Raw genomic sequence first — 22,126 nt, forward strand, 5'->3', positions numbered from 1 at the left:
TTACTGAGGAGGAAAAAAAAATGGATCTTTGCCTCAGGCATGAGGCCACTAGGGACCTCAACACTTCTTGGGTAAAGGGGTTAAAAAATCAGCCAAGGTTTCATCTGTAGATCACCATCCAGTCAGCCCTACTGTGAGTACATGTAGGACATCAAAAGAATATGTGGGGAAGGCAGAATCAGGCTGTTGAGTTGGATGATCAGCCATGATCATAATGATTGTCGCAGCAGGCTCGAAGCGCAGAAGGGCCTCCAGATTGCAGTTTCTATTATTCTATGGGGTTCATAGAATTTACAGTGCAGATGGAGGCCATTCAGCCCATCGAGTCTGCACCCGCCCTTGGAAAGAGCACCCCACTTAAGTCCCACAACTCCACCCTATCCCACTTTACCCCTGTAACCTATTAACCCCACCTAATCCTTTTGGACACTAAAGGCAATTTAGAATAACCAATCTACCTAACCTGCACACTGCTGGACTGTGGGAGGAAACCGGAGCACCTGGAGGAAACCCACGCACACAAAGGGAGAACATGCAGATTCCACACAGACAGTTACCCAAGCCGGGAATCAAACCTGGGACCCTGGAGCTGTGAAGTAACTGTGCTAACCACTATGCTACCATGCTGCCCAGACAGGATCATGTTTGGCTGTGTTCTGAGGAATTAAGATAGAGAAAACTGGTTTCCAGCACAAGGCTGTGCCTTTAGAGAGTGTGGGAAGGATATGGACGAAAGGGAAAAGGCAATTCTTCCCACATCCTGCAGCATATCAACCAGCTATACGAGAGGGTGGTTTCAAAAGGTCTACTCCATATGAAACAGTCCCTCGACCCTATTCCCACAAACTACTGAGTACCCAACTCCAATTTTAGCTCCCATGTTAAACGATATTGTTAAGGGTACTCTCTGCTCAGGTACTGTCCCCTGCTCTTACAAATCTGCCATCATCACCCCTCCCCTCAAATTGAACACCTTGGGCGGGATTCTCCCCTGCGCAGCGTGACGGGGGGGTCCCAGCGTAGGGGAGTGGCGCCACCCAATCCGGGGTCGGGCCTCCCCAAAGGTGGGGAATTCTCCGCACCTTTGGGGGCTAGCCCCGCGCCGGAGCAGTTGGCACCAGAAGACTGGCGCAAAAAACCGGCGCCCCCGGCAGCGGGGCTGGCCGAGCCGGTCGGCACATACACCGGCGGTGACGTCAGCGGCCAGCGCGATGTGGGTTTCTCTTTCGTTTCTGCCATGGCGGAGGCCGTGGCGGCCGCGGAAGAGAAAGAGTGCACCCAGGGCACTGGCCCGGAGTCTGAGCGGGGGGTCCCGATCGCGGGCCTGGCCACCGTGGGGCTCCCCCCCGGGTCCGATCGCCCTCCGCCCCCCCCCCCCAGGACCCCGGGGGCCCGGTCACGGCGCCGAACCTGCCGCCACCAGAGGTGGTTCAAACCTCGGCAGCGGGAGAGGCCTCCCAGCGGCGGGACTTCGGCCCATAGCGGGCCGGAGAATCGCTGCAGGGGCCTCGCCGATCGGAGTGGCGTGATTCCCGCCGCCGCCACTTCCCGGGTGGCGGAGAATCTCTGCCACGGAGGTGGCCGGATTTTCGGCGGTCCCAGGCGATTCTTCGACCCTGCTGGGGGTCGGAGAATTTCGTCCCTTGTTTTTATCCTGCCCTTCCCAGCTATCCATGTTTGAATCCCGCTATCAACCCCTGTCAAAGCACTTGAAGTGGCTCTCATTAAAGTCACATATGATGGGTGGTATTCTCACGTCACGTCCGTGATGGGACTCATTATAATCGAGAACAGAAAATTTGGAATTTCAACCAAAACTTCATTTATTTCAGAGGCACCAAAAAATCCCAATTGCGATTGAGGACAAAAAAATCTCAGCTGATACCTTTTATGTGACTGTTTCAAAATAAACCATTCCTTCTTGACCTTTTAAAAATCATTTCATGGAATGTAGGTAAGGTTAGAGTTTGTTGCCCATTCGGCCCATCGGATCTGCACCGGCCCTTCGAAAGAGGACCCTACCTAGGTCCACTACCCTGTCTTATCCGCATAACCCAACCTAACCTCCACATCGTTGGGCACTAAGGGACACTTTAGCCTAGCCAATCCCCCAACCTGTACATCTTTGAAATGTGGGAGGAAACCAAAGCACCCGGAGGAGACCCACGCAGACATGGGGAGAACGTGCAAATTCCACACAGACCTTCGCCCAAGGTGCACCTGGGTCCCGGCACTGTGAGATAGCAGTGCTAACCACTTTGCCACCGTGCTTCTGAGGAGCCCATAACCCAACTATCACTATGACCACCTATTGCTACCATCAGCTGCCTTCAGCCCTGCCTCAGCTCATCTGCTGATGACATCTCCATGCCTCTGCTATCTTGAAACTAAAGCATTGCAATATATTGCTGCAAAAAAGAGACATGCTTGCACAGCTTTTCATCTTGCACTTCTCAGGACACATTCTAAATGGAACAACAAGAAGAGGGTGCTGATTGGTTGGAAAATGGTCGGATTGATAGAGGCATTGTCACAGAGAATGCTCCAGAGCGCAATTAACTGCCCTTCTTTTGTGGGTTTTTTTTAGAATTGGTATTCTTGCAAATCTGTCCTGATAGAGTGCAAGGTGAAAAGCTTAAACAACGTGCCTCTTCTCAGCATTACTCAAGTTCTGTACTATAAAGCAATTGCTTATCACAAACCTAAATCTTGCTGCCTCTGTTCTTCTATTTTCTCCTTTCAAGACATTTCTTACAACCTATTTTCCCAAGCTTTTGTTAACAAGCTCTAATAATTCCTTTTGTGCCTCCTTGTTTTTTGTTTGACAATGCTCCTGTGAAGCAACTTGGAATATTAAAGTTATATGAATACAAGTTGTTCTTATTTTCTACAAGTCTGTTACCAAGCAACAAAAATCTATTTGGTCAACGGATGCAGGCGTGGCTGGCTAGGCCCTACTCATTGCCCATAATTTATCAGCATAGAGTGAATCTTACCATTAAACATAATTTTTAAATTTACAAATAACTTGGATTCATTTTAATTTTTCAATCCACTTTTGTTTTTTCTTTAAATGATTGTTTGTCAATAGTCAGAGCTTGTTATCCCAGTGACAGGAAGAACGGGGAAGTCCCTCATGAAAATTAACTTTTCAAGAAGCGATCTGACCAAAGCTTACCACATCAGTTTTTTTTGTATAGTTTTTTATTGAAGGTATTAACCTAATTAAAATGAGCTGCTGAAGGCTGCTTTGTCATAATGATAGCAGAAGATTGTGTCCGTTCCTTTATGTATGTGCCAATGCATGATTTTCATTTGAGGGTGATCCCTTATACCCAGAGTCGCAATTAGCAGAAAACCTGGCACCAAACCTTAATCCAGGAATATCGGCAACAGTAATTCCTAGAGTTACAGTGAGGAAGCTAGGGTATTGTTCAGTCATTAAGCCAGAGCACTTCCTCTGTATTACCATTTCATTAGAGCATTTCCATTTTGTTCCTTTGCTAGCAAGTTGGTTCCCCAAAGAGTATTATCAATATTCAACACCGAAACAGTTCAAAAAAGGGAGAGGTGGAAAATACAGGAAACAAGTGAAATATGTCTCAGGGTAATTGTAAATTTCCATTCCACATTTTTGCACATTATTATCCAGACTTTAAATTATCATATTAAGGAGGTCATTCAACATTTTCTCGACTGAAATGGGGATGGATGATATTTAGAAATGTTCAGGAAGTGACTTCTTATGAGGATAGAGGATTAAATGCCAACACCATAACCCTCCTATCAAAAAAAAAGTCACATCACTGTGTGTGGTGAATGTAATATATATATGTATATATGATAATTCACACTGTCTTTGTAAGCGCAGTAGCGCTATTCTACCACTAGGGGGAGTAGCTCTGGGAGTACTCAGGAACTTGTACTGGCTCCACCCTTGGCTCCGCCCATGATTCCTCCCCCTAGTGCTGCTGTATAAATACCCTTGTCCAGAGTCAGCCTGAGTTCACTAAGAGTTCATCAACGGGTAACAGGCTGGTTAAGTCGATTAAAGCCTAGATTCATATCGGAAACACGTGTCTGGTGAATTGATGGTTCCATCATTGTGTAGCTGCTATGGTGCCCCTAGTTCTTCTATTTATCTGCACCCTTTCTTATTGCCCTCCAAGAAGCATCAATATAGGTGATGCCAATTGTGTTCAACCAGGGTATCAAGCATCAGTTTTTTAAATTGCCATCCAAATTTTGAAAATAAAAACAGCTAGGTTAATGCCAGAAGAAACAGTAATCCTCACACCCAAACATCTGTTTGATTCATTTTGAAAGAATGACTAATTCCTGAGGAAACAATCCCTGGCCTGTGCTTGACTCAGCCTGTGCAGCATACAGTTGTTGTTTTCAGTTTCACTCCTCTTCTCCTCAAGTTGCTGCTTCATGCCGACCCATCTGCTGGCAGCAACCTCCTCCATTTCATCCATGTGACCATTCTTAAATCTTGCATTTTCCTTACCTGATATCCACGGAAGTCAAATTTACAACACCTTTCAGTCAATCTGCGGGATTTTCCGGTCTTCCAGCCGCCTGTTTCTCGGAAGTGGGAGGCAATGCGCTGTTCGCTGGTGGTGGGATTCTCTTTTCCCGCCGCTGTCGATGGAATTTCCCGTTGAAGCCACCCAATGCTGCGGGAATCTAATGGATTGGGGTGGGCTGCCGGCGGGAACTGGGAATTCAGTCAGGAATAAAATAACAGGCTGATTACTCCACTCCCCATTTCCCATCATGGACCTGTGGGCTTGGTCCCTCTGCCAATATTCTGATTAAGCCTGAAACATTCACCTGAGGAAGGGGCAGTGCTCCGAAAGCTAGTGATTCGAAACAAACCTGATGGACTTTAACCTGGTGTTGTAAGACTTCTAACAATACTCTGATTAAGATTGCTTCCAATCCTTATTTTGTTTTAAAGTATCTGGGTCCTTCCATGATATGGCAGGTTCACATCCATGCACCATTTCCTGTACGATTGGAAATTTCTCAGTAAACATATGTTTTCAGTCTATAAAATATGATTGCATTTTGATAGACTTACAAACAGAGTCAGGAGCAGGAGTAGGTCACCCGTCCCTTTGAGCCTGCTCCGCCGTTGAATAAGATCGTGGTTGATCTGACTGTAACCCCCTGCCTAACCCCAATAATCCTTCACCCTCTTGTTAATTAAGAACCTGTCCATCTCGGCCTTAAAAACATTAAAAGACCCTTCTTCCCCTGTGTTTTGAGGGAAGAAGTTTCAAAGATTCACAACCCTTCAAAAGAAAATAATTCTTCTCATCTCCATTCTAAATGGGCCACACCTTATTTTTAAACAGTTCTAGATTCTCCCACAAGAGGAAACATCCTCTCCCCATCCACCCTGTCAAGACCTCTCAGAATCTAGTATTTTCAATCAAATTGCCTCTTACTCTTTAAAACTCCAGTGGATATCAGCCAAGCCTGTTCAAACCTTCCTCAACAGACAAATCACACATAGCGATACCCCAATATAAATAGTTACTTAATAAATGGAGGATGTGTTTCCTATTTTACATTGCAAAGAATTCCATTTATTCTGAAGTCAACTATTTCCATATTTGAAAACTATTTTGTTGCCTAATGGTTTCCTTTTTCTTCTCTTTGCAGATTTTGGTGCCTTTCTTAATTTTAATGACACGTTTGATGACTTGGAGGTGATGAACATGTTTAAATTATATTCTAGTTGTCTTTTCTTAGTTTTAATGTGCTGCCTTTACACATGAATTCAGGTGCACATTGGAGGTCATTTTCATTTAGCACCGCATTTGCAAAGACTTCAAAATATGTCTTCAATCACAAGAGCAAACCTTGAGCAATTGAAGAATAATAATACCAAGAGGTATTGTTATTGCTCCCATCTGCATTCCATGCATTTTTTTTTTGGACATTTTAACACTTGAAGGTTTCTGCATTTTTAATGCTGAGCTTTAACAGATCTCAATCTGATAAATAAATGACGTGAGGTTTTGAAGTATTTGGAGCAGTACAGTCCAAAAAAAGATGCTCACTGGCATCAACTTCTGCAGAGTCAGTCATTCCCCTGAAATTACACTATGCAGTGTGCGTAATGACTGTGGCCACTAATCTATTATAATACTGTCCAGTGTAACCTCATGATTAATGCATCTGTGGTATTTTGTTACCAGTATCAACTTCAAGGCAGCAGAAAGCGAAATCCTGGGTAAATTGTTTCTTTCCATCAAATTATTCCTCTTCCTTCAATTCATTTTGGTGAGGGGCTCTCAGCTCCTCACCCTTCCTCTGGTCCACTTTGAACGTTCAGGTCACAAGGGATACCCATCAAGCTGCTGAGAATTGTGGTCCAGTTGGGCAGCACTGTGGCGCAGTGGGTTAGCCCTGCAGGCTCACGGCGCCGAGGTCCCAGGTTTGATCCCGGCTCTGGGTCACTGTCCATGTGGAGATTGCACATTCTCCCCGTGTTTGCATGGGTTTCGCCCCCACAAGCCAAAAAAGGATGTGCAGGCTCGATGGATTGGCCATGCTAAATTACCCCTGAATTGGAAAAAATGAATTGGGTACTCTAAATTTATTAAAAAAAAGAATTGTGGTCCAGTTGTATGTCATTGAGAAATATGCTGCTCTTCTGTCGTGAGGTGGTTCTGTTACTTAAGCAGGAATGAAAACTGCAGAGAGCGGGGACATATTCCTATGCTTTGCACCCGTTTAACACTTTGATTACTGAGGTGAGAACAGGTGCAAAAGGGAGGTGGAGATTTGCACTTACAGAAGGTTTCTGGAATTTCATTGGACATCGTTGCTTGTGCCAGAAAAAGGTGCAAGTAGTCAAATGAATTTAAGTGACGTGGGACTGACATCCCTCATTTTTCTCCCCTAAACCCATTCGCATGGCCGCCCAGAAAAGGCAGACCTGATGCTTTGCACCCTACCCCTTAGAGTGGGAGAGCTGAGCGGGATGGGCAATAAATCCTATGAGGAGCCCTTTGTGTCAGCCCCGCCCCCTTATTTGGGGTGGGAGGCCTTCAGGCTGCTTGCGGGGTGGGTGGGGGGAGGGGGGGGGGAGAGTTACGGCTCAGAAAACAGTCTCAACTGGAAAATAGGACAGGATAGTTCAAGCCTGTGATGGAGCACATTCTGTTGATCTGTACCCAAGCTATGGTGGACAACAATGGTGGGGGTTGCAGTCTCAAAATTCAGCAGGGGAAATATGCAATATAAACTAGATAAGTGGCACCAGTGGGTGGAATTTAATGCTGTCTCCCTTGGTGAATGTGGTGGGAGCGCATTTAGTCAGGCAGGCGGGTGACGGTTGGAGACCTCACTACTCTCTCGCCTCCAACCCAATGACTCAATGGTGGGAAGACCAATGGATGGCCTTCGTTCCTTGCTGACAATTAAGGATCTTAAGCGGGTAATTAATGGAGAGCCAGTGGGCGAGACCACTGTTGCCTCAATTCCAACCCAATGTTTCAATAATTTCAATATTTCAAAAATAATTAGGGAGGATTTCCACAAGGTTCCTTCAACCTCCCAGAGTAATTCCCAGCAGAAGCTTTAGCCAATTGGTTGGACTGGCCACTTTTAGCCACTTTGGCTATTTCCATGACAGTTCTGCTAACCTTCTGCCAGAGAAACTCTCACAAAGGTTGCAAGTGAATATATGTGAATTTTGAGAGATAGAAAACACAGATTGAACATCTTTGCATTCTTTTTCTTTTTCTCCTTCAGCCAAAAGAAAATAACCCAGAACAAACCGAACCAATTTTACTCGAACCTTACACGGCTCCAGTACTTAATCACAAATGGAATGAGGAAAATGTGAACTCCATAAGTATTAATGACAATGAACAGAACTCAAATGCTGCTCCTAATGAAAACTATTTTGTCAAGGGGAATGGGGAAATAACCACAAAGGTTGCCATTCCCGATGTTAATGTTTACCCATCCTCCTTCACTGTGATGGACACAACATCCACGGAGATACGTGATGCCCTGCCACATGAAACCAAAATCATGGTCTCTCCAGTTCCAGAAAACTCTGACTATTCTTCAGCAATGGGATCACTAGAATTGAATGAAATTTTCACCACTTCCCAGCAAACAAGAATTCCAGTTACACAAAAGGAAATTCCAGGCTTCATCGGCACCACGGAACCTGACAGTATATTCAGTGCATATACCATCGATGCCAGAAATGTTCCTCAGCCTGTAACATCTGAAGATGGCCTCACAAGTAATTCAACTCCCAACTTGTTGTCTGAAACAACTTTAGTTGCACCTCGGAGGGATTCTGGCACAGAGCAAATTATGTCAATCAATGAAACTGTTCGATTACAAGAACGCATTTTTGCATCAACAATCCATCCAGATATGGTACCCTCCTCCAACGACAATGTCCTTGCGTCTAGTGAGAAGATGTTTTCTGAAACTATTCCTCCTCCTGATCAAGAGATATATCTACACAGTACTCCAGATTCCATTGACATGTTAAATACCTTACCTAAAGAGAAGGAAATCCAAGCTACTTCTCCTTACTCTACTGGTGAGATGGTGTTTCAAACTACCACTGTGCCCTCAAACAGAGAAGTATCCTTTCATGCTACCTCTGCTTATACCCATGATGAAGTACTGCTGCAGCCTACTCCCTCCTTATCCAGTGCATCTTTTTATCAATCCTCTGCTTCTGCTAGTAGTGACATGTTTCTTCAAATGACCCGTCCTCTATCGAGTGACCCAATGTCGCTGCATGTGACCTTTGATTTCCCAGTTAGTGAGATGTTTTCTCCTTCTTCCCATGTTTTTCCTGACAGTCAAATGTTGCTTCAAGCTACCTCTGTTGCTTCCTATGATAAAGTGGGGCAGCCTGGCTCATCCCTGCCTGCCAGTGTTGATGTATTACTTCAAGCTACCCTTCCTTTAGCTAGCAATGTGGTGTCTCTCCATACTACCCCTGCTTCCTTTTCTAGTGAGAAGCTCCCTTATGACCTTGGAACCTCTTCTGAAATTCCAGCATTACTCAGTGTGACTTCTGCATCTAGCGGTGAACTATTGCTGCATGCCACTCCTGCAGCCTCTGCTGGTGATCTGTTGTTTGAATCTGCCCTTTCTTTACCCAGTGGTGTGATGTCCCATCAAACTTATCCTAGTTCTAAAGAGAATGAGATATTTCTTCATGTTACTCCTGCTCTTTCTGACACTTTGATGTTGCCTCTGACTCCTTCCATTGTTCCCAGTGACGAGACATTCAATGTTACCTCTGCGCCCACTGTTGCTGATATGTTGCTTCAAGTGATCCCTACTTCCTATGAAAGCAAAATATCTTCGCTTGCTACTCCTGTTTTCCCCCACAGCCAAATATCAACTTCAGCTGCTCCTGCTATGTCCAGTCATGAATTACCGCTGCAACCTACTGTTAGTGTCTCTAGTGGTACAGGATCATTGAATGATACAATAACATTATGGAAAAATGAGACAATGGTTTATGTTTCCCTCATTTCTTCCAGTGATAATTCACTCCCTTTTATTTCCTCCGCTGTTTCCAATAATCAATTTTCTGTTCCCAGTAGTCTGTCTTTATCAAACGGTGATACAGCACACATATCGGTTCCAGCTACAACTCCCAGCAGTGAGATAACTATGCCAGTCTCTGCGGTCCCTTTGCCAGCTCCTTCTGTACCTTCCTCTGTCACATTGCTGAGTGAAAGTCATGACGATGAATTGTGGTCTTCTGGTTCAGAAGTTGATTTGTCTGAGACAGATGGTAGTGTTCGAGCAACATTTTACACCAAATCTGAGGAAAAGGCACTAACTCACATAAATGGGCAGATATTCAGCACTACAGAGGAACAGAATAGTCAGTATCCCCAAATCATGTCAGGATCACCTGCATCTTCTGAAGAAAAGTCATTCAGCGCCACTCTTAACATCAATTTCTCTGATTCTGATGCGGACAGAAAACACAACATGGCAACAACACCAACACCAAATGTATTCACCGGAAAGCACAAAAGACCAACAATAATAGCAAGATCCAGTTGGAGCACAGCAGTTACTACGAAACCATCCCCATCACATTCTAGAACTAGCACTCTCCTGACCACTGAAGAGGAGAGTGGTTCTGGCCACAGTGGATCTGATAGTCTAACTGTTAATGAAACGTCAGTGGTGTTAAGTTCCCTCCAGCATAATTATAGAGCATTAGACAGTACAACAGCCACAGGTAAAGCAGCAGAGCCAAGGACATCACTGCCTTCAGCTCCATCTGTAACTAGTGGGCTTGAGACAACTTTGTTCGACGTTTATGAGGCAGGTTAGTTCTGACGAAAAACAATTTGCAAAGCCAAGGGTGAAATTAATGCAGTTCTGGAGGTGATGGTCAGAGGACCTGGCAGTGGGATTTATACTGATGCCTGAAAGGATTCAGTACTAATTAGCCCCGTTCATTTCGGTATCTCTGTGACTGTAATAACAGTTGATGGGGGCTATAGTAGCTGGCCTGCATCTATAAAATTCAGCAAATTATTAGGGTAATAGAAACAAAAGGCTGAGTTTAAATTTCCAATAATTCCGATTGTGTTCCAAATTAAGGCAGAATTGCCATCGTGCTCCTGCGTAGTTAACTGCATTGTTATCAATTCATTCACAACAAATTCAGAAATTGAGATTGTTTGCACAGTAGCACAGAATGATCTCCTACAGTGTAAATCTATAGCAACGGTGAATAATTTATATTGCAATATCAAGGTTCAACAACTAAGCGAGCTTCATTATAAAACAGCACTGGGTTAGCGTCTTTGGTAATTTGAGAAGTGTGAAACATTCCAATTGAGTAATATAGTTGACCTCGTAAAATGATTACAAATATATTTATATACTGCGAGCAAATTAGAGTGAAAAAATCTTGATTTGTGTGAAAGATGATAGAGAACTATATCTGCGGATAGGGGAAATGATGGTGTCTGATCCATAAGTGTTCCCTTATGGCTTTTTTTCAAGTTGTGACAGTAACAAATTCATTGTACGGGTTCTTCCAATATGTTGTCGAATGTACTTCCCTGATTTTACAGACCATAGATTATCAAAGAGATTATCTGTGTTCCCCAAGCTGGAGGAACATTCTCCGTTTAAACAAAATAGCTTTTAATATACAAGGCTAGCTATTCCCTTGCAAAATACAATGGAACAAAAAGCAAATAACACTGCCATATTACTGTGAAAACAACTACTACTGTTTATGATGACAAAAAAGTACTACTGTGGTCACTGGATTTAAGTTTATATAAATCGAATGGGTGCAATTGTGTTTGCGCTTAAATCTTAAAGCTAATAGTGTTTTCATTGATACTCTTTGACTTAGTCCAGCCTGCTGTCCTTGCTGCCTGCCTTCGTGCATGGCATTGCATGGATACTAACAGAATTTGATAAAAACATGAATAAACTGGCCCTCTCAACTACACCTGCATATAAATTATTAAAGGTAAGGGTGTTTTAGGGGCATAATACTTCTCGAGTTCTGGTGATGCTGATATGTTTCTGTTATCAATCCTGATCTGTCTTTGTCAATTGAATCCTCTTAGAAATGCAAGACAATAATGCCTGTGTAGTTCTCTAAGTTGATTTTGTAGTGTCAACCTGTTACTAACATATCATGTAGATGAGCAAACCTATTTTCTTACGATTAATGTGCTGATTGATATATATTAGTTTCCTATGCAGATATGATATAGAATTTCCTGTTCCTTCAAGAATAATTGTAGTGGCTGGTGGTTGATGCATAATTTTGATGTGAATTCTGGCGCGGTTAAAGAGAAAAATACAGTCACAACCAGAGAGCCGTTTTGAACTGTTGGGCAGAAGGGCTATTTGAAGACACTTTCTAATACATCTGTCAGTTGCATGTCCATGCTGTGTGTTCTGACCAATAATCTTAAACTAACACTGATGGCAAGTTATGTGTTTGTTCATGGTTGTCAAATTTACCACTCTAGCAATTGGACCAAACTGTGCAATATAAATGGGTGAATGAGGTACGCACCATTGATCGACCTACCACAGGGATATGAAATGGTGGCAAAGGAAAACTGGGTTAGGAGAAGCAAGGCTCTTTTTAGTGATTAAACAGTACACCAAATTTAATATATTTGTGTCGCAGGTGGACCCTGCTGTTCACCATAGAAGGCCCATGGCTCACGATAGGACAGGTTTAGTGAGACAAGATTTCTTGTCCCAGAACCTCACTTGAAAAGAGTATAAATCAAGAGAATTAGGGACAGAGGTTGGTGTGTTCGTTTCACAGCGAAAATTGTGAGCATCGACATCTGAATCTGATTCTCTGCTCTGAGCAACGCTGTACTCTCTGCCTGCAACTCTAACCAAGTGACCAAAAATTACTTCAAATACATGTTCACCAGTGAGACAGCACGCAGTCAAAAAGATGGTACTCAGGGACAAATATGGTCACATAACTTCACAGGAGACACTCAGCCAAAGAAAGCAACTGTCAAGCAACCACGTTTTCCGGGCAAATTAGACATCGGAGTCCTCTCACTCCGGTAAGTGTTTTGTTCAGTATTTTCTGTTGAGTTGAAAAAATGATGTCATAATAATGTGCATAAAATCTTGAATAATAAGCCCACCAAATATTTTCAGTAATGTTTAGAAATCACAAATATCATATCCTATGCTCATGTTTATTTACTGTGCTTGATTAAATGTATTGTTCATTCTTTGTCATCTGGAACAATTTTAATGCTAAGTCCCTGGTGTTAGTGGATGTTCCAAATTCAACCGATGAAAATATTTTCCATATCTCCACAGATTTCTTCCATATCCTGTTTCTCAGAGGTGCACCACAGAAGTCATCAGCATCTCAAAGTAGAGGAGAGAATATTTTTGTGAGGGCCATGAAGGATGCAGCACGAGTTTGTCGAGTCAAACAGAAAGTAGCTTTATATACAATATGTACACAGTAGTTCACTACTAGTTCCCTCTCTAGCCGGTACCACACTGGCCAGCTCTATTCATCCAGCTACACTGCTAACGATTCCTCCTCCCCTCAACTCATTGGGGGAGCTCATATTCTCCAAGGAACATGGGGTAACCAATTGTCCTCAGCCAATAGGATCCGGGCAGGTTATAACAAATATAATGAATATGACCATGTCATATTTATTAGGAACCCACAGCTCTCAAAGACAGTGATGCCCAATGACAGGACCCAGGTTACCTCTTGCAGCATCCTTCAGCGTATAGTCCTGAACACTGCCATAAAATGCAAATAGTATGCCTTAATCCACCAAAGAACACTCCATTTGAGGGGTGATTGGTATTCCCGCTATAAAATGGCAGAGATCACATGCCTGCTTCAGAATGTCCACGACCCTATCATGTCTGATACAATGACGCGGCAATATTACATAACATACAATTTGGTTAAGCCTAGGTGGTGAGGCAATCCGAACTCTCCAGTTCACTTGTTCAGCATAGTGGTGAGAAATTAGCAATCCATTTCCTCCAGCCTGGGATCTTGCCGTTCACAGTTCTCACAAGGCCTCTAAACATGATCTGTGGATTTGTCAGGATTAGGTTATCTGACCGAGGTGCCAACAACCCGAATGGATCCGTCTGCAGGGAATCTTTTGTGCGATCGCTTCACTCAAAGCTCAATTTTTACAGTGAACCTCTAAAAAGAACAAATGCACTTAGAATTCCAACACAAACAATGTTAGAGTTTATTATGTTACAGAAACACAATGATAGCTCCTCCAATTTTTCATATTTAAAAAAATGCTTCATGTGATTACCCCAGTTTCAACAATGTTAACGCCATGTATTATTTGCTTTTAATGGTTTAAATTCTCTCTTGTTCATCACATTATACAGTAATTAGATTAGCATCACCCATGAATACATAATTTTGAAATCCAAGTAAGCTTCTAATCTGTGTTATTTTGCATTGTGTCTTTGACTAAATTTACTAAGATAATTTATTTGTACAGTGCCTTCTGTATTCCTCATTACAGTCACTTCAAGATGCACAGAAAACATTAAAATAAAACATAATACTCTGTTGATTTATTTCATCAAGAGGGACTATGTAAATAGCTAGCTAGTAATTAGATTGAAAATTCTAAGAATAAGCATGGGAAAGATAATCAAGTGCTTCATGATGCTCTGTCGTTAGTCAGGGAATGTCATCCCTATAAATGAGCTGACCGGCTGAATTGTGCAGATTCAGCAATAAGATATTGTTTGATTTTATTTAATTCCTTTGGGTAGCGTTTTGAAAATGGAAAAATGTTCTTCAGGAGTTTGAGTGTTTGCGAGACCATGATGTTCACGGTCTGAGAAGGGCTAGGTTTGCTGGGGCTAAAGACCTTTAATAGTTGTGTTCGTATTATGTTGTCAAGTTTCTTTCATAAATATTTGTCTATTTAAGAAACTGTCATTGGTCCTTCCGTGTATTGCCTTTATGCTGCATGATTGCCTCTGATGGTAAAAGTACTGTTGGAAGCAGTCTTACAATGTAGGTGGCTCTGATTGTTACCTTCAGATGCACCATAACCTTGCTGAGCTGGACCACTCCCAACAAAGAGTGCCGGCATTGGTAAAGGTAAACCGTTCCAACCAACTTGCTGCAGTTACCACAACAAAAAAAGTATGTTTCGCATTGCTGAATACTGGGAAGAAGCTGCAATCTCAACTTTGTGCTAATTATATTATAGAACCCTTTCCACTGGCAGATATTTCAAGCAAAACAACTGACAGTTCCCAGCAATAACAGCAATAATTCCTCCAGAGGGCAGCACTTTCCTACTAACACATTGTGAGCAAACTTATGAAACACATCAATTTGTGGTACTACTTTAATGGGCCAGATTCTACTGAAAAAATAATATTGTGTAAACGATGCTTGACATTATTGTGCACAGTATACAGTACACGTGCAATCAGGAAGAACTAAATTGTGAATCGCCACAAGATGCTGGATGATCTGTATTGTTCCACCATTAGCCTCAAAAGTTGCAATGCAATACAATACAATATATCTTGATGTTTCTGCATTTGCACATTAAATACGCCACAAAAATAAAATACAGTAACTACCAGTGCAAGTAATTATTTAACAGCAAGTTAATTGTGATTGATTGCAAATTAACCTCTCTTGCCCAGAAAGTAAATTGTAAAAGTAGACTCCCTCACCTTTTTAGGATTTGAATAGTTTAAGCAATTTTTAAAATGCTGCAGATTTCCCCCCCCCCCCCCTTTTCCTTTCTGCCGTTTTCCTTCTCTTTCTTTTAATCGAACCTTCCTTTCTCCGCTCCCCCCCTCTATTTCTCGTTCTGCACCTGATGTGACATTGAATTTACCCTCTTCTCGGTATTTCCACTGTTTGTTTATCAATCCATTAACTCCATTGGTTAAGGAGGTGCATTGTTTTGTCCACTCAGAGGGTCCCAAATGCTATGCTGCCCTTGCTGCTGCATAATCTGATGACACATCCGGCAAATTAAATTAAAACCTAAATGTGCAGATATGAGTATAACTACCTGGAAATACTGCTCCAGCACAACCTGATCCTAACTGTTAAAAATAGGATTTGGAAATGCAAGGTGGCAAGTCTTACAAAGTGACATATTAATGATAAATATATTTTTTTGGTATCACTGTCGTGCTGCAGGATAATTACGTTCCTCATATCTTTGAGGAGTTATGGAAGCTTGTTGTCTTTGATTAATTTGCAACTGAAGACATTGGTCAGTTTTCCAACATCCAACAATGTCTGATTAGAACTGCATAGAGTGGATATTTCATGGTTCAGCTGTATCATAACATTAAGTTGTAAAGCAAATTTATTTTTTTATGTCTTTGTCTATTTACGCATGTGTATAGGGGTGGAATGCTGTATAATTTCAGACTTAGTTTTCAAAGGTGCATAGGTTTTTAGTTATCGCTTTTTTGACTCGCAGGTGGTTCCTATGTTCTACGTTACAGAGGGCTAAGTATTACTATTGAAGAGGAAGAATAGGTAAAGTTCATGAATTGGATGTGTCTCAATATGAATTGCTGCACTTGTCCTGCCAATGTATAAATTAACTTGGCCATTCTGAATTCAAAGTCATTCACACAGAAAGCTCTTATAAACACCATCCCTAATCATATTCATTACCAAAATTAACATTTATTTAAAGGGTTAGCCTGTTACGATTCTATTGTTAGGTGATTTTCCATTTTTGGTACTGTAAAAATATAGATCATTCAATGTTTTGTTATGTTGATGGAATCACTTTTGACCCACCCTATCCCCACCCAAACTTTTGCACGGGTCCTGGTTTAGCACAGGGCTAGAGCTGGCTTTTAAAGCAGACCAAGGCAGGCCAGCAGCACGGTTCAATTCCCGTACCAGCCTACCCGAACAGGCGCCGGAATATGGCGACTAGGGGCTTTCACAGTAACTTCATTTGAAGCCTACTTGTGACAATAAGCGATTTTCATTTCATTTCATTTCTCTGGAATTCTAAGGTGCAGATTTTCACTCCCGGGTTGGCTGTGCTGAGACTGGGGAAATGGCCATCAACAGTTGAGATTCTCATTCCGGGGGATGGAGTGCTGGATTCGAAGTCGTCCCTGGAACAGTTCCAGAGGCTGCCGGATGCTGAGGCCAGCTAGACACTGGCTCTTTAAGTTATCTAAAAAAGCATTCAAACAAAAGCCAGCCCTCCATTCCTCATCCCAACCCCATGCCAACCTCTGCCACCTAATGCCTACTCACACACTGCCATGACACCTCATACCCACAAGTCAACCTATACCTCTCGAGTCATCCCCTCAATCTCCTCTGCCCACAAATCCCCATGGCCCTTAATAGCCCCTATGCCACTCCATTTCCCCGACCATGTCAACTGACCGAGTATCTTTTGATAGTTCCTCGACAGTTGTGACATTTCAAATGAGTTTATGTGCTTCTTGCATGTAATAATGGGCTTGATTCTTCTGCCCACTGCAAGATCGCCACGGGCGAAACGCGGACCATGTGAAAGTCCATTGACCTCGGGCGGGATTCTCCGGTCGCCAGGTGGGTGCAGATGGAGAATCCCGCCCAATGTTTCCTTTGAACAGTCCCAATGGATACCTTACCTCTCCAATGGGTTATCCTGGCTATCTAAATTAATCCATCAACTTCAGACCTCCTTATCTGGTCTAATCTGCACACCTGTTTCTCACTCCTGGTTTACCAAAATCCCAGTTCAGTGGACACAGCTGGTGAATTAAATGGCCAACCTCCTCTGCAAACTGTGCCAGTGTTGAAGCCTGGCCTGTCTCCAGTCCCGGTCCCACAACATAGGAAATGCCATTTTTGAGCATTTCTCGCATTATAAAAGTAGTTACTTGTGGCTAAATCAACATTTTAAAATACCACTTCCCATCTGAAGTACATTTATATGCAGGTTATTAATTAGCTTGAAATTCAGCAGGCTGTGATAATTGACATCTGGTTGGAGTATTAAAAATAATTGCAGAAGTTGAGTGCCAAACATATTGGAGATTTTATGTGGAAAATTGATAATTCTCTTAATAAATCAGGCATTTTAGTCTCCATGGCATTCCCAAACAGGTCATGAATGCATTAGTGCAGCACATCCTGCTCAATGGGCATGTGGAATGAAAAATTGCTTAATCAAAGTAAATCATGTTCAGGTTAGTAACTATATATTATAGATAATATTTGGTTTATAAAGTTAATGGGTGCTCCCTCTGGCTACTTAACTGGGATGTTTGCAATCATCCTATTCCGTAATTTGCACCGGTTGTCAGTAGATGGCATCCGATACAGTAACTGCAATATTTCAGATTTTAACACCCTCCTCAGCTGCAACTTGCTGAATTTGCAGCTTGTTTATTTTTCTGAAATGAGGGTGCAAGTTATCACTCCTCTTCCTTGTCATCCACAGAATGTTGCAAGCACACTCGAGTGTTAATCAGCCTCGGCCGCCCATCCCAATATCTCTATCTACTCCATCCCACATTCTGACCCTGGACCCCCATTTCCTTTTCACTCGAGCCACCAGACCCCATGCCCCTTTTTCAATCTCATCTTCAGGCATTCACCAAGCCTGATCCCACACACAAATGGGGCCAACACGCATGCTGGCTGACATTTCCTGCACACTTTACCAAGGTGAGACATATAAATTGTGCGGGTCGACAAAGGAAAATTTTGGGGGGCAATCAGAAATGAGGAGAAAGAGTGTTTTACAAGAAGACAGAAAATGGAGGAGCAAGCAAAGAGTTTGACAGCTGTTACAGGCTACACCATGAGAAAAGTGTGTGACATCTGTAGAGACAGAGACAGAGCTAATAAAAGAGATCAATACCTAAAAAAAAATGGACCTCACAAATGGAAGGAAAGTCATTTAATAATTACAGGGATTGAGTAGGTCTTATTTTGTCCTAGAGCAAGGCAGATCAACCTCGCAAAAGGTTAACAATATTAAGCATTAGCTAAAAATGATTTATTTTCTTAATAAATAGCCATTGGAAACATCTCCAGATTTTGTGATTGTAACATTGAACACATTGCTTCAGACAAGAGGACTACTGCAAATGATCAGTTTCAATTCCAAGATCTATTGTCAGATTGAGAGACCATCTAGTTGTGATGCAAGTTTTTTTTACATGTTTGAAATTTTCTTCAGGAATCTAACCTTTATTTAAAACCCTAACATCTTAAATAAGGTGAAGCTCCTCTTTCTTAGATTTCCTTCAAGATCCTTCTGCTTTGATTATGTATGGGGTAAGTTGTTTGGCTTTGTGGCACTGGAACTATGCTTTTGCTGGCTAATTGATTCTGCATTTGCCACTGCTCTTCACCTTAGCTTCTTTCCTGGTTGGCTTGAAATTGTTTGCACAGGTAAGTAATGTCACGTAAGTTATGTTTCAGACACACGACGGAATTTAGTTACGGAACAATTAGGTTATTGTATCGTCTTGAGTATGCTTCTGGTTTGCTCATGGTGAAACTGTTTTTAACCCTGTTCCCTTTTCTACAACTGCAGAAGCCAGTAACAGCAGCCATGAGTCTCGTATAGGTTTGGCCGTTGGTTTAGAGACCGAAAAAAAGGCAATTATCCCTCTTGTGGTGGTGTCGGCTCTCACCTTCTTGTGTTTGATGTTGCTGGTAGCTATCCTTATATACTGGAGGTAAGTGTTTGCGAAGTCATGAAGACTCAATTAGCTGACAAATATTTGCTTGAAAACCTAGTAAGATGAAGCTTGCAAATGAGCTCCAGATCGATAAAATAAAACAAAACTCAAAAATGTTAAAACCTTTGAACTTTTCTTTGAATGTACATGGATAGCTTTCTTCAAGTTCTGCAAAATTTAAATTGGTCTCTAAAATGAAGTGTTAACATGTTCAAAATATCTGGTATGATTGAATGGGAACATGCGTGTAAGGTAAAACCTAAAAATAAAGAGCTGGATTCTCTGGTCTCCCAGCTGCCTGTTTCTCGTCGACGTACCATTCGCTGGTGGCGGGATTCTCTCTTCCTGCCACGGGTCAATGGGATTTCCCATTGAAGACGCCCCACGCAGCCGGGAACAAACCCATGAACGGGGTGCACTGTCAGCAGGACCAGAGATTGCCGACAACAATCAGAATTCCAGCTGTCATTGTAGATTGCAAAATTGTTGACTGCCTACCTGATACAAATGCCTTGTGAGTTTTGTTGTTTAAAATAAGGTGTTCATGAGCTCTTACTATTTTGTGCATAATCTGCTGTAAAATAATAGCAGCTTTCCGTTAGATTTGCTATTTGTACTGCAATGTTATTTAAACTTAGGTGTCTCTGCCAAGTAAGAATAATCAATCCCATGATCAAGGTTTAGGGCAGGGGTGTCAAACTCAAATACACCGTGGGCCAAAATTTAAAAATCGGGACAAGTCGAGGGCCGGACTGGTTCAATGTTTTTTTGCAAAACTTATTGAAATGAACTTATCGAACCTGGAACTAATAAAGCTTAGGTTATTGCCTATAAAAACAACATTAAATATTAAATAAATTAAAAGATTAGTTGCATTTATTTCTTATTGCTTTATCTGGAGCTTTTCCAGAGTAATTTCTAATGAAAACATTTTTCCACAGGCCAACACTTTGTGATTCACACTATACCTGAATAAACTCGGCATCAGCCATATCATATGCCATAGGCGCTTCAATTGCTGGGGCCAGCTTTAATAGTAATTAGATATTATTAGGGCAGCACAGTGGCCTAGTGGTTAGCATAATCGCCTCACAGCGCTGAGGTCCCAGGTTCGATCCCGGCTCTGGGTCACTGTCCGTGTGGAGTTTGCACATTCTCCCCGTGTCTGCGTGGGTTTCGCCCCCACAACCCAAAAATGTGCAGAGTAGGTGGATTGGCCACGCTAAATTGCCCCTTAATTGGAAAAAATAATTGGCTAATCTAAATTTTAAAAAAAAGTAATTAGATGTTATCTCGCGGGCCAAAGACAATTCCACCGCGGGCCGGATTTGGCCCGCGGGCCTTGAGTTTGACATATATGGTTTAGGGCGCGATTCAGCGGACTTGAGTTAAAGTCCGTTGAACGGCGTGTTTATCGGGATGTTTCTCGGCCGCTGGAACTCCCAGCTATTTTACGGTACTTTGCCATTTCTTTTGACCTCAGGGACTTTCTCTCCGCTGAAGCCGCACTTGTGATTTCCTGCTGCTGAGCTTCTCCTCGCAGTTCGGGGCGTCATTTTGATCAGCAGCCCCGATCTTTCCCTCCCCTCCCCACCCCTCCCTCCCTCCCTCCCTCCCCCACCCCTCCCTCCCTCCCTCCCCCACCCCTCCCTCCCTCTCTCCCTCCAACCATGGGGAGGCCCCAGGGGAACCTTGGGGTCTATTGCTGCGATATTGCCTGGACACCATTTTCGTTCAATATAATTTGATATATAAAAGATACTCCTCCACCTTATGGAGGGACTCTGGCAGGTTTCAGACAGCAAGTACGGTGAAAAATGCTGCAATTCAACTTCCTCTTGGTGCTCCGCACAATGTTGCTTTCTCACCCGAGCTTGTGGACATAAACATAAATATCCACAGTCCAAAGATGTGCGGGTTAGGTGGATTGGCCATGCTAAATTGCCCGTAGTGTCCTAAAAGGTGGGGTTAAGGGGGGGTTGTTGGGTTACGGGTATAGGGTGGATTTGTGGGTTTGAGTAGGGTGATCATTGCTCGGCACAACATTGAGGGCCGAAGGGCCTGTTCTGTGCTGTACTGTTCTATGTTCTATGTTCTATCTCAAGACCAAGATGTTGACGTGGAAATTTCGGAAACTGAGCTCACAGAATTCATGATCTTCTGCCATAAGTTGTGTCAAAACTTGAGGACATTAGCATTCTGTCAGGAGTAAATGTTATACTTTACACAAATTAGCCATTTTAAAGCATCAAGGACAATGAGAAAATTCATCCTCACATTCTTTAATGTCGATGAAGAGGTTTAAAGACACAAATTTTACAATCTGCAGTTGTGCAAAGTGATGGCAACATTAAATATGTGACTTGCCTGTATGGCTGTGGACACATACCCTTTTGGCTAGTTTCAATTATATCTCCTATGCACTCAGAGGGCGACTGCACCAAGGTGTTGGAAGGAGCACAGTGGCCATGCTCCCTCCGGGCATCAAAGAGACACCTGTTCCAGACAGCATTTGAGCGATCATTGCAAAAGGCGAGATTCTTTATTTGTTTATTATATTTCAATAATTTTCAGAGGTTTGACACCCTCCATTAATTTCGCCTTTTTAGCTTGTTAAGTATCTGATTAATAGTCTGATGCTATTAGCAAGAGATTTGGCTACTGGGGATTTGTCCCTTCAGCCACAGAGGGAAGGTGCCAATGAAATGATGTGGCAGTTTGAAGAATATCAAAGGTACAACTGCTAGACTGCACGGCAATGGCTGTAAACCTGTCATCACTTATTCCTTTTTAATCGAGTGCTAATTAGCAGGAAGCTTATGTATCAACACTATGCCACAGTCTCGCTGCGGGTGGACAATTAAATGAAACAGATGGA

General features: G+C 42.6%; 1 protein-coding gene across 4 annotated transcripts in view; it reads left to right on the forward strand.

The window, feature by feature from the left end:
- ptprz1a (protein tyrosine phosphatase receptor type Z1a) overlaps positions 1-22,126 on the forward strand; it is a 256,830-nt gene that overhangs the window by 165,283 nt on the left and 69,421 nt on the right. For 2 of the 4 annotated variants that reach the window (XM_038781324.1, XM_038781322.1), the window contains exons 11-13: positions 5,674-5,720; positions 7,774-8,587; positions 19,101-19,245. In XM_038781324.1, coding sequence (XP_038637252.1) covers positions 5,674-5,720; positions 7,774-8,587; positions 19,101-19,245 — 1,006 coding nt within the window. Of the gene's footprint in view, positions 1-5,673; positions 5,721-7,773; positions 10,355-19,100; positions 19,246-22,126 lie in introns of all 4 variants that reach the window. The other 2 variants (XM_038781321.1, XM_038781325.1) reach the window with 2 other exon arrangements.

Source organism: Scyliorhinus canicula, chromosome 20 (assembly GCF_902713615.1).
Source record: "Scyliorhinus canicula chromosome 20, sScyCan1.1, whole genome shotgun sequence".
NCBI lineage: Eukaryota > Metazoa > Chordata > Chondrichthyes > Carcharhiniformes > Scyliorhinidae > Scyliorhinus > Scyliorhinus canicula.